A 15752-nucleotide genomic window follows, 5' to 3' on the forward strand; every position below is an offset into this window, starting at 1 on the left:
GACAGACCCTTGGGGCACTCCGCTTGATACCAGCTGCCAACTAGACATGGAGCAATTAATCACTACCCCTTGAGCCCGATGATTTAGCCGGCTTTCTATCCACCTTATAGTCCGTTCATCCAGCCCATACTTCTTCAACATGCTGGCAAGAACACTGTGGGAGACCATATCAAAAGCTTTGCTAAAGTCATGGAATAATATGTCCACTGCTTTCCCCTCATCCACAGAGCCAGTTAACTCGTCATAGAAGGCAATTAGATTAGTCAGGCATGACTTGCCCTTGGTGTATCCATGCTGACTGTTCCTGATCACTTCTCTCTCCTCTAAGTGTTTCAGAATTGATTCCTTGAGGAACTGCTCCATGATTTTTCCAGGCACTGAGGTGAGGCTGACTGGCCTGTAGTTCCCCGGATCCTCCTCCTTCCCTTTTTAAAGATGGGCACTACGTTAGCCTTTTTCCAATCGTCCGGGACCTCCCCCGATTGCCAAAGATAATGGCCAATGGCTCTGCAATCACATCCGCCAACTCCTTTAGCACTCTCGGATGCAGTGCATCCAGCCCCATGGACTTGTGCTCATCCAGCTTTTCTAAATAGTCCCGAACCACTTCTTTCTCCGCAGAGTGCTGGTCACCTCCTCCCCATGCTGTGCTGCCCAGTGCAGTAGTCTGGGAGATGACCTTGGAAGACAGAGGCAAAAAAAGCATTGAGTACATTAGCTTTTTCCACATCCTCTGTCACTAGGTTGCCTCCCTCATTCAGTAAGGGGCCCACACTTTCCTTGACTTTCTTCTTGTTGCTAACATACCTGAAGAAACCCTTCTTGTTATTCTTAACATCTCTTGCTAGCTGCAACTCCAAGTGTGATTTGGCTTTCCTGATTTCACTCCTGCATGCCTGAGCAATATTTGTATATTTCTCCCTGGTCATTTGTCCAATCTCCACTTCTTATAAGCTTCTTTTTAGTATTTAAGATCCGCAAGGATTTCACTGTTAAGCCAAGCTGGTCGCCTGCCATATTTACTATTCTTTCTACACATCGGGATAGTTTGTTCCTGTAACCTCAATAAGGATTCTTTAAAATACAGCCAGCTCTCCTGGACTCCTTTCCCCTTCATGTTGTTCTCCCAGGGGATCCTGCCCATCAGTTCCCTGAGAGAGCCAAGTCTGCTTTTCTGAAGTCCAGGGTCCATATTCTACTGCTCTCCTTTCTTCCTTGTGTCAGGATCCTGAACTCGACCATCTCATGGTCACTGCCTCCCAGGTTCCCATCCACTTTTGCTTCCCTTATTAATTCTTCCCGGTTTGTGAGCAGCAGGTCAAGAAGAGCTCTGCCCCTAGCTGGTTCCTCCAGCACTTGCACCAGGAAATTGTGCCCTACACTTTCCAAAAACTTCTTCGATTGTCTGTGCACTACTGTATTGCTCCCCCAGCAGATATCCGGGTGATTGTAGCCCACCAGCTGATTTAATCCGGCCCTTGAGCTCCTGCTGGGGAGTGGGATGTGGGGCTTGCCCCTCTCCCATGGTCCAGCCAGGGAGTGGGGTCGGGGGCCACTCTGCGCACGCATGGTAGCTCCCATTGGCCAGGAACTGCAGCCAATGGGAGTTGCAGGGGAAGTGGCTGCTGACAGGGCAGTGCACAGATCCGCCTGGCCGCACCTCCACATAGGAGCCGGAGTGGAGACATGCCGGTGCTTCTGGGAGCTGCTTGAGGTAAGTGCTGCCTGGAGCCTGCACTCCTTACCCCCTCACATGCCCCAACCCTCACCCCAGCTCTGATCCCCCTTCCGCCCTCCAAACCCCTTAGTCCCAGCCCAGAGCACCCTGCTGCACCCCAAAGACCTCATCCCTAGCCCCAGCCCATGGCCTACACCCCCAGCCAGAGCCCTCACCCCCCTCTCGCCGCAGACCAATCCCCTGTCCCAGCCCAGAGCCCTCACCTGCACCCTGAACTCCTCATTTCTGGCCCCACCCCAGAGCCTGCACCTCAGCCAGAGCCCTCATACCCCCACCCCCATGCCCCTGCCTCAGCCCTGATCCCCCTCCTGCCCTCTGAACACCTCAGTCCCAGCCTGGAACACCCTCCTTCACCCCAAATCCCTTATCCCCAGCCCCACCCCAGATTCCACACGTCCAGCCAGAGCCCTCTCCCCCAAACACACCACAACCCCCTGTTCCAGCCTGGAGCTCCCTCCCACACCCTGAACTCCTCCTTTCTGGCCCCACCCCAGAGCCCGCACTCCCAGACAGAGCCCTCACCCCCTCCTACACCCCAACCCCAATTTCATGAGCATTCATGGCCCACCATACAATTTCCATACCCAGATGTGGCCCTTAGGCCAAAAAGTTTGCCCACTCTTGCCCTAGCCTCTGTTTACCAGAAGCTGGGAGTAGGCAACAGGGGCTGGATCACTTAATGATTACCTGTTCTGTTCATTCCCCCTGGGGCACCTGGCATTGGCCACTGTCAGAACACAGGATACTGGGCTAGATGACCTTTGGTCTGCCCAGTATGGCCATTCTTATGTTCTTATGATGGCTGTGTATGGTTGTGGATGGACAGATAGATGATGATGGGTGTGTATAAGGGTGGATGGATAGATACTTATCTCACGTAAAAGCTTCTTTCATTGTAAGAGATATTAATGATTCCAAAAGTATTTCCCATTTGGAGTATGGGGAAGCTCTCTTGCACCAGTAGCATTTTTCAAAAAGGAAAGATGGATAGATAAGCCACTTACGCAACTGTTGTTTTCCACTTTTAGCAGCTTAACATTCATGCATAACATAGACAATGTTTAACTGATATCTTTTGTTTATCACAAGAGATAACCCTTTGTTAAGCCAGAGTTTAAGAAAGTCCAACCTTCCTTTGCAGGTACACACTGCACCCACAACATTTGTGGTCACATTTTCCATGAGGAATTCAATTACATGCGCATTTGACATCTGCAGTTCAGCTGCAGGCACAGATCAGACTCTTTTTGCATAACTACTCAGATTTGTGCCTGTAATTCATGTCTGCAGAACAGGGGTTGGACCGTAAGAAAAATCATAGCTCTAGAAAATCTAGCCAGATCTGAGTAAAGAACAGGACTCATTTTGATCACATTTGAATATAACACAGTGTTTCTAGATGTTTAGTCAATTTTACATAAGTGGTGGAAGAATTGTTTTCCCTGCGGTGGTATTTCGCTTGAAGTTATTAAAGCTAAGAACAGCTGTTTTGACCTAGAAAACTTTTTAGTGGGACAAACAATCACAGGTGAAGCAACGCATGACAAATTGAGGTGAGCAGCTTGGGCAATTGCATTGATTTGGATTTTAACTTCCAACCTCTTCTTGGTGGCATAATTGATTAGCTTTTTTACCACAGCGGCCCTCTAAGTACACATTGCACTCTATATAGAATTTCAGTAGGAGTTAGCCATCTAATTCCGTTAGGCGCCTTTGAAAATCCGAGCCTAGAAAATCCAATAGAACGTGACGTGGATGATACCAATTGGGTGCTAGAAGAAATAAACAGGGATCTGTAGACATTACTGTAAAACCTCTAGAATGGAATTGTGAATGAGATGCTTGCTATAGAACTTGTAAACCAATCTGTGGATACTTTTATCCCAGATTTCTTGGACTGGTATAAAACTGTTCTCAATCTCTATTAAATGTCCACAAGGGGATATTGTACAGTAAATGTGGAGGTGAGAGTATTACAAGACCTAGACAGAGCATTAGTGTTCAGAAGTCTCACCTGCCGCATTGGAGGCTTGGGTTCAGTTTCAGGCCAATTCAGAGAGAGGGAGACTTGAATTGGGTTATGCCAAATAAGGACATGAACTTTTACTCAAACATCTGGGGTTCTCTGATCAAGTCTGATGGGGAGGAATATGCAGATACATATAGTAATTGTACAAATAAACCAGGCAATGCTTGAAGTACAAACTGTAACCGTACAGTCTGAGCCACCTCCATGTTACTTATTTGGAATTTGATGCACTGAGGGTTGCATAAGAATGATTAGGGATTAATGCATCGTTAGTGTTTGTACAATTTAGTGCTGCAGGATTGGTTTTGGCACATGACCTCCCTAGCCTGCTGCTTGGCAAGTTGTGCATGCTCTATAATCCAGTACTAGACTTCAGCAGGGAAATTGCCATAGTGCTACACTTGCAATTGGCAGAGGCACTCAAGCCAGACTGCCCTTGAATTAAGAGGGAATCATGGAGTTTCAGGCCAACTCAGGCTCCTAAGTCACACAGGCACTTTTGAATATTTTACCCCAAGTCTATTGACCTTCAGAGTGAATGACTTTCTCATGAATCTGGCAATATTTGGCTTTTTTCGTAAGGCCCAGAAGATGTGAATATCCCAGCTTTCAGTAAAAGCAAGCAGCTGGCTATAGAGAAATGCTAGCATGCTCTCTAAATGTTCAGAAACCAGCAGGGAAATACCTCCCCCATCCCCCCCAAAAAAGGCATTATCAAAACCAACAGCTCTCCTGATTTCCAGGTCAGTCTCATGATTGTGGGGACCTGACTCAAACTTTTGACTGTGGCTAGCAGTGCTGGAGAGCTCGCTGCCTTCAGGCTCTGTGCTGAACCCAAAGCTAAGCTCAGGTCAGGGAGTTTGTGGTGAGCCTGTGCTGTGTTTGTGTCAAGTTACAGGCCTGATTTTCAAAGGCGCTAAGCACCTACAACTCCAGGTTAAGTCAGTGCTAGATACAGGTGCTCAGCACCTCTGAAAATTGGGCCCTCAGGTCACTGCTTCTTTTGAGCCCCACACCCCCACTCCAGCCAGGCCAGGCCCCTGGGCACAGTCCCTGTTGGCAGTCCATGGGAGAGCCAGCCTGGCAGGGCTGCTCTGTCTCTCTAGCTCAAACCCCAGAGTCTGTCTTCTGTTTCAGGAGAATCACAAAGGCCTTGAAGCAGTGGGATCTGTGCCTAGAGAACAGCCCCCGACATGCCCATGGCCGGAAAGCTAGGACTAGAGCACTGGGTAGGGGGGGTGCTGTGCAAGTGGCTGCCCAAGCCCCATCTCTATGGCCACAGGTGGGCTGAAGTTAGAGTCAGTGCTCTGGCAGGGTCTTTATGGTCAGGGAACACATGAGGGGAGAGCTCTGGGGTGTGGTGGGGTGGAGGGTAGATGGGAGGTGGGGACTTGAGGGAGGAAAGGGGAGGCAGAGGGGGGTGGGGAGAAACTCAAGGTTCAAGGGAGGATGCAGCCAGCTGGAGGCAGGATAGGGAAGCTCAAGGGGGAGGCAAAGATGGAAGAAATCTTTGAGAGATGGTGTGAATTTATGCAGATGTGGTCATTCATATTCACAGCGTATGTGAATTAGGGCAGACACTCAGTATTCCTGAAGCTGCCTTGCAGCCTTACAAGTGTAATTTAGATTAGGGAACAATTCCAGCACCTCCAGCTCTGTGCACTGGGAAGTGAGTGTTGACAAGAGCATCCCCAGGATCAAGGGCAGGGATATGAAGTATTGCCAAACTGCTCTCTCCCTAGCCTACCCAGAGTTCTTCCTGGTTCTTTGTTGCTGCATTTTCACGCATGGGATCCACACAGCAATCTTGGAACAAATGCCATTAAACCTGGAGAAATACCCTAATCGTGCCTTTCTGATAGAAGATTTTAGAAACGCACAGCTGCCTTGTGTGTGATCCCTCTGGGGCACCTTGTTATCATTGTAATCTCTGGTAATCTACCCTCCCATGCTGTGGTAAAATAGCAAAATGTCTGACCTGACTATAAACAAGTCCCTGTGGGAGGGTAGCCTTCAGCCAGGAGCCCTGTCTAATGCTGGCCAATTACTGCAGCTACTTTCCACAAACGGGTGATTCTTGGTGGTCAGCTGCAATAACTGTTTTGCCTGAGTGCTCCATGCTCTTCAGCAACTCTGCACTAGCCCATAGAATTATTTTCTTTTGCTCTGAGTTGCATCTCTTCTTACCTTCAGAGATCACTACATTGGATTGACAAGATAAATAGATGTCATTTTTCAGTTCCAAGGGAATGCATAGCATTTTTCTGTGCATGCATCTAACACACACCTTAGAATTGTTTGCGCCGTTGACATACTTTGTCTCCAGTCCCTGAAATGTTTAAAATTGGCCAGTGAGAAGACTCCTGCAGAACTGAGATGCACCATGGATGGGCTGCATCTTTTATTCCCTAAAACCCCCCATGACATTTTGCTCTTCTAAGATGCATGTGAGCATGATGTTTTCATTAAGCAATTTGGAGCTTGACCTCTCATTCCTAGTTTTATATTTTTTTTAGGGAATCCTATAAACAGTGGCATGTAATTCCAACATGTATCACCCAAATGCCTCTCTTCTATACGTGAAAGCCCTTATATCCCTCTCCTGAGTAATGTAATCCTTATTTAGTAATAACATTTCTGAAAGGTAGATAACAGCATTTTAGTTCAGCTCTAATAATTCTGTTGTCCTAGAACTGGAGTTGTAATTGCTATTCATAACCAAGTTCATTCCATATGCAATTTACTTAGGATGCAGTTGCAAAGAAATGTTCTGCATGCCCTAAAGAGTCTGCCTTTGTTGTCTGGTGAGCAAAACCACTCATCCACTCTGCATTTCCTGGGTCCTGCATCTTCTGGGAGGGGAGTCATTCTCCTCTGTGCTTGAACTCCATCTGTTGAAAATTGCAGTAACATAGAATCATAGAATCATAGAATATCAGGGTTGGAAGGGACCCCAGAAGGTCATCTAGTCCAACCCCCTGCTCGAAGCAGGACCAATTCCCAGTTAAATCATCCCAGCCAGGGCTTTGTCAAGCCTGACCTTAAAAACCTCTAAGGAAGGAGATTCTACCACCTCCCTAGGTAACGCATTCCAGTGTTTCACCACCCTCTTAGTGAAAAAGTTTTTCCTAATATCCAATCTAAACCTCCCCCACTGCAACTTGAGACCATTACTCCTCGTTCTGTCATCTGCTACCATTGAGAACAGTCTAGAGCCATCCTCTTTGGAACCCACATAAGGGTTAATCCCCCTGTCTCTCTCCAGTGCCACACACTGGCCTTCCCAAGCTTGTGTGTGTGTGTGTGTGTGTGTGTGTGTGTGTGTGTGTGTGTGTGTGTGTGTGTGTGTGTGTGTGTGTGTGTGTGTGTGTGTGTGTGTGTGTGTGTGTGTGTGCACGCGATGGAGAGAGAGTATTTGATGGAGAGTCGAACGTGGTAATCAAAAGCAGCATTGTTCGATTTTATATGGAATGAAAGAACTAGACCTTAAAGACTCAGCCTGGCTAGAGGAGTACTGTGTAACAAAGTACTGTACTCCCTGTAAGGAGATCAAGATATGTGGGTGACTGCTTTGAGGGTGGAAGAAAAATGTGCTGATTTAATAATAATAAAACATAGCTCTTCTTCAGCACAGACCCCAGAGTGCTTCACAAGTGTGGTAACCCATTTTTAAGATGGGGAGACTGAGGCACAGTGAGGCGAGGTGACTTGCCCCAGGTCACCCAGCTGCAGAGTCAGGAATAGAACCTGTGTCTTCATGAGTCCTACTGAACTACCCTGTCCACTGGAATGCACCACCCACTGCTTGGGGACAGGGGGGACAACAAAGGAGGTGGCTTTCTGTGTGGACACTTGCTGTAGGATACAATGGTTTAAATTAATTGATTTTCTTGGGGTGGAGATGAAAAGGGAAAATGTCCTGTGAGCAGCCCAAGGAACCTCAGACTGGAGGAACCCTACACAGTACCTGGCAAACAAGGCACCCAAAAACTTCAGTGAAGATTAGAAGTCTTTTTCAAAGAGATACTCTAGTAGTGACTGAGCTTGATGCAGGAGTCCCTGGTTAAGTCCCTGGCCGGTGTTACGCAGGAGGTCAAAATGGCCGATCACAATGGTCATTTATGGCCTAGCGCTGGATTTGGTTCAACTCAAACCAAATATGTTTCCCATTTCTTTTGGAAATGCCAGTGAGCTGAACAACCAGTTATTGCCCAGCTCTAGTGCTCAGCTTACCTGCGAAGCTGTGATTTTGTTAAAAGAATGTCCCCAGCCAACCAAAGAAAAACAGACAGACAACAGAGAGAGGACAGACCAAGGTAAAGGGACAGGCTCACTCTATTCTGGTCAGAGGGGATGGGGGCGGGGTAGTTGTGTCAGGCCTATGCTCTGCCCTCTTTTGGGCGGGTCAGATGCCCACGCATGGGCAGGCTGATGAGTGGGGAGCTGGAGGGGAGGGCAGTTTGACAAGCAAAGATTCACTCCTTCCCAGCAGCGGGAACAGGAAGTGACCACACACAGGACAGCTGGGATATGAACCCAGGAGACACCATGGCTCAAGGCTCAAAAACCTAAGAACTCCTTAGACCAGGGATTCTCACAACCAATTTTTTGGTGGCCACAGTGTATGGCCAGCAACTCTTGCTGGTGGCTGCTCTGACAAATTTTCCTAAAATACTTAATTAATTTTAGGAAAAACAAACAAATGTGCACATAGAGATGTCCAAATCATTGTAATTTATTTATGTAAGACTCAATAATAAAAATAATGTACAGTTGTAATTGGGGCCCCTGGCCCCCGCTGCCTCCCCCCATCCCCAGGACCTCCCCCCACAGCACTGGGCTCCCCAGCTCCACCCAGGCCCTGCTAATCCCTGCCAGTGCCCCAGGCAGCCTCACACCCCAGGCTCATCCCGCTTCTTGCCTCTTGACCACAGCATCTGGAAAGGTCAGCCCTCCTGAAGCCCACCCCCAGAGTCCCGTGGCTGAAAAAGGGAGGGATGGAGGATCTGAAGCCTGACCCCAGAGTCCTGTGGTTGAAGACATGTGGGGGGTGCTGAGGTCTGCCCCTGGAGCTCCTGGGCACTGCAGAAAAATCCCCTGGTTGCCGCATTTGAGAAAGGCTGCCTTAGACCTACAGCTTATAGCAGAATATATGAAAAGTGAAAGAAAAGGGACAGACACCAACAGTAGGCAGGGATAGGGCGACCAGATATCCTGATGTTATAGGGACAGTCCTGATTTTGGGGGCTTTTTCTTATATAGGCACCTATTACCCCGCACCCCCGTCCGAATTTTTTACACTTGCTATCTGGTCACTGTAGGCAGGGAGGGCAGGCTGTCTGATTGTTAAAGCCAAAGATGAGGAACGTCTTGGCTTTGACAGGGGAGAAATTGCAGAAATCATAAAATTTACAGAGAAAAGGGCAAGAAGTCCCAGGGTCAGCCTGTGCTTAAAAAAAACACCAGACCTCTTTATTTTCCAATCAAGATTCCTTAACACAATTAAAAAACCCACCTTACTCTGTCACTCCAGACCACTGGAGCTGTGCAGACAGACACGTCGCAAACATTCCTGGAGGAGTCTTACCCAGTAATTGCCTGTTCATGGCGGCAAAACCATAGGAGAATCTCGGAATTGCATTTTGGTTTGAGAATATCATGGCTCTGGCAAAGATGAAGTCTTAATTCTGGGGGTGATGATTCCAGGCAGTGCTTCTCCATATTTCCAACCCCTTCTGATGCCAGCTGATGAGAGTGGTACCACACACTATGAAACCTGCTGGGTGACCGGGAGAGCTGGGAAAAATCCAGCATCTTCTTGAAGTATTTGGCATGAACATTTCTGCCCTCTTGCTGTGCCTAGCACATCAATGGAATGGCTACTTTTGTATTTCCAGTCATTGGATAATTCCTGCAATGGTGAGACACAAAATCAGGTTTTTTCAAAACTGGCCCCTTTGCATTTGGAAAAATACATGTCTGTAAACAAAAATTTTTTTTTTCAGAAAAGAAGCTATTTGTGAGTAGGTCACAAAATGTGAAATAAGCCAGGATTTTGCCTGGTTTTTCATTTCCCTGAGTATTTCACATACCTCTGCTTTCTCTACACACCACATCTGTACTTCCTTGAGCTCTTGGGCCTGCAGAGAAGGGATGGACTGGGAATGGCATTCAGTTTCAGTGTGAACCATTCCAATCAAGTGGTGATTATAAAAATGTCTGTGTGAATAATAGCTGCTATGATTGTCCCGCTAGCTCTCCTCTAGGCACTTTTGAAAGTGAGAGCTCATATATCAGTAATTTTACATTGGGAGGCCATGAGAAATGACAAGAAGTGAGTGGGAATAAAGGAATACATAAAATAGACACATCATCCCATAATGTATCTGTAAAAAGAAATAACTACTGGCATTTGAACTGTCCTGAGACAGGCTGCTCTTGAGGAAACATGATTTCTGTTCAAATGATGTTGTTTTGTTATCATGGGAAACTCTCAGTTTAACTCGTATGTTGCACCAAAGAGGGGGTGGCAAGGGTTAGAGAACAAACTAGCAAACAATCTTTTAATCTTCCAGTCAGTCTGTACTATTTCATACTCTTTCACTGCCTGATCTCTGACTCAAGCAGTTGCTCAGAGGCGATGTATAAATCACAGCCATCAGTTAGATGTAATAGCATATGTGCATATTTCTTTTTTATCCCTATTTACATGAAAAAATATCTGCCTGTCTTAGGCACTGATAGCGTGTCAGTCATTGTTGTAGCTAGACTCCAAGGCATCACGAAAATGCAGACAAAAAAGAAAACTGCTGTGCCCCGCTGAACCGTGCTTCCCTCTCCTCCCACTGGCTCCAGTCTCATTTGCGACTCTGTTCAAGAAGAGGAACAGAAGAATTAAAAACATGGAAAAGGGAGGCGTTCACAAGCAGCTGATTTTGCTCTTGTGTCAGAGTGACACATAGTCTCGGGGAGGCACAGGCAGAATCTCTGGGTATTAAAGAGGCAGCCAATGTCAGGGGTGTGCTTTTTCCTGTGTGTTAACTGTCACAACTGGGTGGCAGCACCAAGGAAGTGCTTTTCAGCCAGCAAAAGCAGTAAGAAGGAGTCTGGGGACCCCCTCCTCCAATGTCCAATGTCATTGTCTCAGCTAGAACAAGTCAAAGCTAAGAAGCAGGTTCTCCAGCCACATCTCTAATAGGGACAGGGAAACCCATTTGGATAGCATAGGGAGACATCTACAGTTTCCTCATGAACTCTAACTAAACTCAGAGTAATTCTGAGGCTACGTCTACTCTTAAAACACTACAATGGCACAGCTGCAGTTGCTTTAGCACTTCAGTGCAGATACTTACTGCAGTGTCGGGAGGCATTCCCCCATCACTGTAGATAAGCCACCTCCCTGAAAGGCAGTAACTAGGTTGGTGGAAGAATTTTACCATTGACCTAACACTGTCTACACCAGGGGTTAGGTCAGGCTGGATATTTCACATCCTGGAGAGACATAGCTATACCAATGTCACTTTTCAGTGAGACAAGCCTGGAAGCTCAAAATATTTGAGACCAGAAGCAGAAGCACTGATACACATCAGGAATGGTGTATTTAGGGTTCCCCCAGCCTAGATGGCATCGGGAAGAATCAGAGCTGTTTCTCACAAGATTTCCAGTCCAGTTTCTCAGTCTCAAAGGTCTGGATAGTTTTGCTCACTTTGGGATACTCGTCCCAATGCTGCTGAATCTTTCATCTAAAGATGGGCCTAATTCCTAAAGTGTGGGGTGTTTGAGTCCATGGTTTTGGTATTTGAACCTATTTTGGTATCAGTTAAGTGTTTGTAACCCCTGGCAGCTCCTCTGCAATTCACACTCTATTTGTGTTGTGTTTAGATATTCCTGCTCTCTGAACTCTCTATGCCTCTCACGTCCTCGCTTGCTTTTTATTGTCTCACTATATGACGGGGCTTTGGCTCTCATTGACTTGGGGCTAATGTGGATGCATAGTGTAATGGATATGTTGAGTAATGCCTTGCTTGTTGTCATTTGCCTTGGCAGGTCACTATGGGAAGGATATTTATCGAAGTGGAGGGCCAGATCTCCACAATTTCATCTCCTCCGGGTTTGTCACGTTAGGAAGAGGACACGTGAAGGGTACAGTGGAAACAATTTTTTGTTAAATAAAAAGATTGTTTTAAATAAAAAGCTATAATTCAGAAGCTGGGTTCTAAGTGATAGGAGACAACAGTTCTGGACTGCAGTCAGTAGATTTATTCTAGTACATCTTGTTGCAGGTTAAATATTGTGCCGCTGGCAGAGTCTCTTACACCGTAGTGAGGGAGAGAGGGAGAGTGCAGAATTAGGGAATACAGACACCACTCTGAGTTTGCAATCTGACAACTTGTATTGCTTTGTGTTTTCTGGGAGCATAGATGCAAACTGACCCTCTTGCTGCTGCTTTTATCTTGGGAACAGAAAGGTCTGTAATGCCACCCAAGGGGGTAGGTGGCCCCATTTCAAGAATGGGGATTTTTGTTTATTCAACTGATTTCCAGGTTTGGGGATTTGTTTTTGTTGTTGTTGGTTTTTTTGGTTTGGTATTACAAATATTTTATAAAATGATTTCTCACAGGTCCACGTACATATATTTTGTGTTCACATAATCTGTGATATACTGTACAAACATGAAAACACCTAAATATACATATTGTGTGTTGTGTATGTTCTGTGTATATGTACTGTACATACAATCTATGTTGAAAGATAGCTGTAGCTATATTAGATAAGCAAACATATAATCCTGTTTAGGAGTTATGGTGATAACAAATCTGCAGGAGCTGGTGTTGAGTAACTTGTCACCAGAACCCCTAGATGACTTTTCCTTTTATAACATTGTTGCATATGTGGGGGGTTTCTATAGTAGATGGTGCAAATGTCTGTTTGAACCAGTTTTGTGTTTACATTCCATATTCTAGCAAAGTCACATTAGTACATGGACAGTGGATCATATAGCTGGGAGAGCAAGGGTGTGCCACGTCCATACTAATCTGATTTTGTTCCTTGCTGTCTTATGAGACTGTTGTACATTTATATAGACACAATGTATGTGGAGATGCTTATACAGAGCCAATGTACTATGTGTGGAGCTGTGTCCATGTGCCCGCCTGGTTGAACATGCATCCATTGTTGTTTCGGTGGATGACCACCATTAAAAGAGTTTTATTTTTCATACATTTGCTGCACTTTTTAAAATTCTCCATGAGTGTCATCCAAAGCGGTGTCAGTCCTGTAGAACTTTCAGAGAAGAAACAAATATCTGTATATTGTCTGTGTATGTCTGTGTGTATTTAAATAAAGTTTATTGAGGCTGAGGCAGCACCCATGGGACATGTAATGCACTTCCATCCTGGGCAGAGCACTGGCGAGGAGGAAGCAGAGGGACACACCACTAACCTTCCAGGGGGCAGGGGGCTAAAAAGGGGCAAGGAAGGACATGTGGATGGTGGGACACATGAGGCCTCCCTCAGAAATGGGGGTTTATTGTTATTTCATATCCAGCAGGGCCTGAGCTCACACTGAGCATGATGGGATACATGTTTAAGCTGAGATGATGAGCATGGGGAGTGCACCCAGGCTGGGGTGCAGAGCACGGAGTGGTGTGTCCAGAGCACATGGGACTAACTGCTGGAATCCCCTGGGCAGGGCCTGGCAACATGCTCCTTCCTCTCAGATATTTTAGTTGATCTTTAATCAATTTACTGTACAATATTGTTCAGTTACTTCTATGTTTAAAATAAAATCTACCTTCCTTCCTTAACTGAAGAGGCTCAGGGGGGTCTATTCTTCCTTAGATGTGCAGATAGATGATTTATACACATCTGCTGTTGGCTTTCCTGCGAGTTCCACACAATACATTCCCCATCAATAAGAAGATGGGAGAATAGATAATCTATATGTAAACTATAACTGATAGTCGTGAAGATAGAAACATACTTTTCAAAGTGGACAAGTGACTTTTGTTGCTTGAAGAAAATTGCCTGCCTTAGTTGTGTATGAAGTCAATCATTTCAGTGTTCTCTATCGGTTTGCCTTGGCCTTTGGAATTCATTTTAAACTGTCTACAGGTTTATATCACATTTAAATGGTATTTCAGTGTGGTTAACTTTTAAGGGCAAATTTTTTAAGTTTACACAACACTGATGTGTCTGAAAAGTGAATGTACTGATTGCACATGCAAACTGCCATATTTGCTTGTATAAATCAATAAGTGGGCACATAAGTGTCTGTGTGTGACATTATCTATTTGCAGCCATAACTGTCTGTCTGTGCTCTGAATACAGGATTTTTTGGATGCAACAGGTAGGTGCGACTTAGGAGCATTTTCAGTGGTACTTGTGCTCAAGTCACTTAGGAGCTTTTGAAAATCCTTCCCGGCATATCTATTGCACTCTTGTTTGAAAATTTCCTGTTGGCTCTAATTGTCAGAATAATTGTACTTGTAGGCAAAAGAGACTATGTCCCAGCAAGCATAGTGTAGCTTTGAGAGATTTGCTTCCAAATTTGAAAGGGTCCAATACAATTCTTCTTTGTAGAAATACAGCTTCATGTTGAGGCTTCATCATGGGTGACTTCCAGTGTGTGAGGTGACTGCACTACCTCACCCTCTATTAACCCGACAGCTTTGTCCTGCCCCATTTATTATGGTATCATGAAAGTAGCTTCTGTCTCTGGTTTGAACGGAGCCTCAGAAAGTGCATCTTAATATTTCTTTGTACTAGAAGACACATTTTCTATGTTTTCTCAACTGTCTCCTGTGCTATGGCAGCACTCCAAGAGCTGAATAATATTTTAGAATTAGGCTATTTTGGGAAGGAGATGGGGATGTGAGACATGGCAGAGCACCATGGATACCACATCAGTGAATTCAAGTGCCTGACATTCACAAGTTCCTGGGAGATTGTGATTTATGATTCTTGTATGACACTCCACTGGGTGATGCATCACTGCTTGTCACTAAAGTCTATAAAATCACTATACAATGTATTCTCCAAACCAGGAGAAAGGCCTCTACTCTCAGTCAAGTGCAAAAGATCGGGGGACACATCCAAAGTTTTCAAACCATAGAACTTTGTGTTGGTGAGGTATAGTCTCTTCTTTGGTCTCCCTCCTCAATCTGTCAACTACCCAATGAAACAAAGAAAGGGTCACTGAGTACTAGAACTTATAAGATCTCAACTAATGTATTATACAAATGTTCTTTTACTTACATTTTCTCTCTTGAATTGTGAGCTCTGTGGTTTTGATTGTACCAGATAATAGCTGCTTGAGGATATCCCAATTCCCAGGACAGATTCCATTCATCCTGCTCTGCTGAGGTATGGCAGGTCTTTGCTTTACCGGATGTGTTGAACCATGGGTAGACAAAGTATGGACTGATAACCTTAGAGAAGTAGCCCTGCAAACGTTTCACACCCTGAAAAGTAGCCCTGCAAACCTGGCAATGTGGGTTCCAATATTCACTGATTCTTAATGATGCCAAATCAGATATTCTCAGTTTGCAGGTAAAAGCGTATTATTGCCAACTCCCAGCCCCACAAACTTAGCCTGGGCTCTGAGTCAGACAGGCTTTTCTCATCTCACCCTCATTGCCTACAATAAAGATTCTGCACCCCAAATTATAACCTCAGTTTACACCAGAGCAATACCTTTGTCCCCTTTGGACCTGTGTACCTGTGTAGTTTTAAGTGGGTTTGTGCAGGTGTCACTGGTTACATCATCTGAAGACACTAGGACATCACAGGGATAGCTGATGAAATTTGACCTCCAGAACATCTGTTACTAGGGATGATGAGAAATAAAGAACCCAGCTTGCCTCTCAGATCCCAGAATGAGTTTGTGGGGCTGATACAGTTAAACTAATCACAACAGATCTGGGAGCAATGAGACACAATGGATATGGAGTCCTACAATGACATTATTACAGAGTCACTTTTTAGG

At 45.5% G+C, this 15752-nt stretch overlaps 1 protein-coding gene across 2 annotated transcripts in view; it reads left to right on the forward strand.

The window, feature by feature from the left end:
* SHISA6 (shisa family member 6) overlaps positions 1-15752 on the forward strand; it is a gene marked incomplete at its 5' end in the record, with an annotated part of 396338 nt that overhangs the window by 67427 nt on the left and 313159 nt on the right. For both annotated transcript variants that reach the window (XM_084647516.1, XM_084647517.1), the window contains one exon: positions 11814-11909. In XM_084647516.1, coding sequence (XP_084503642.1) covers positions 11814-11909 — 96 coding nt within the window. The remainder of the gene's footprint in view (positions 1-11813; positions 11910-15752) is intronic.

The sequence above is a fragment of the Lepidochelys olivacea genome (assembly GCF_965140295.1).
Source record: "Lepidochelys olivacea isolate rLepOli2 genome assembly, chromosome: 14".
NCBI classification, from domain to species: Eukaryota; Metazoa; Chordata; order Testudines; family Cheloniidae; genus Lepidochelys; species Lepidochelys olivacea.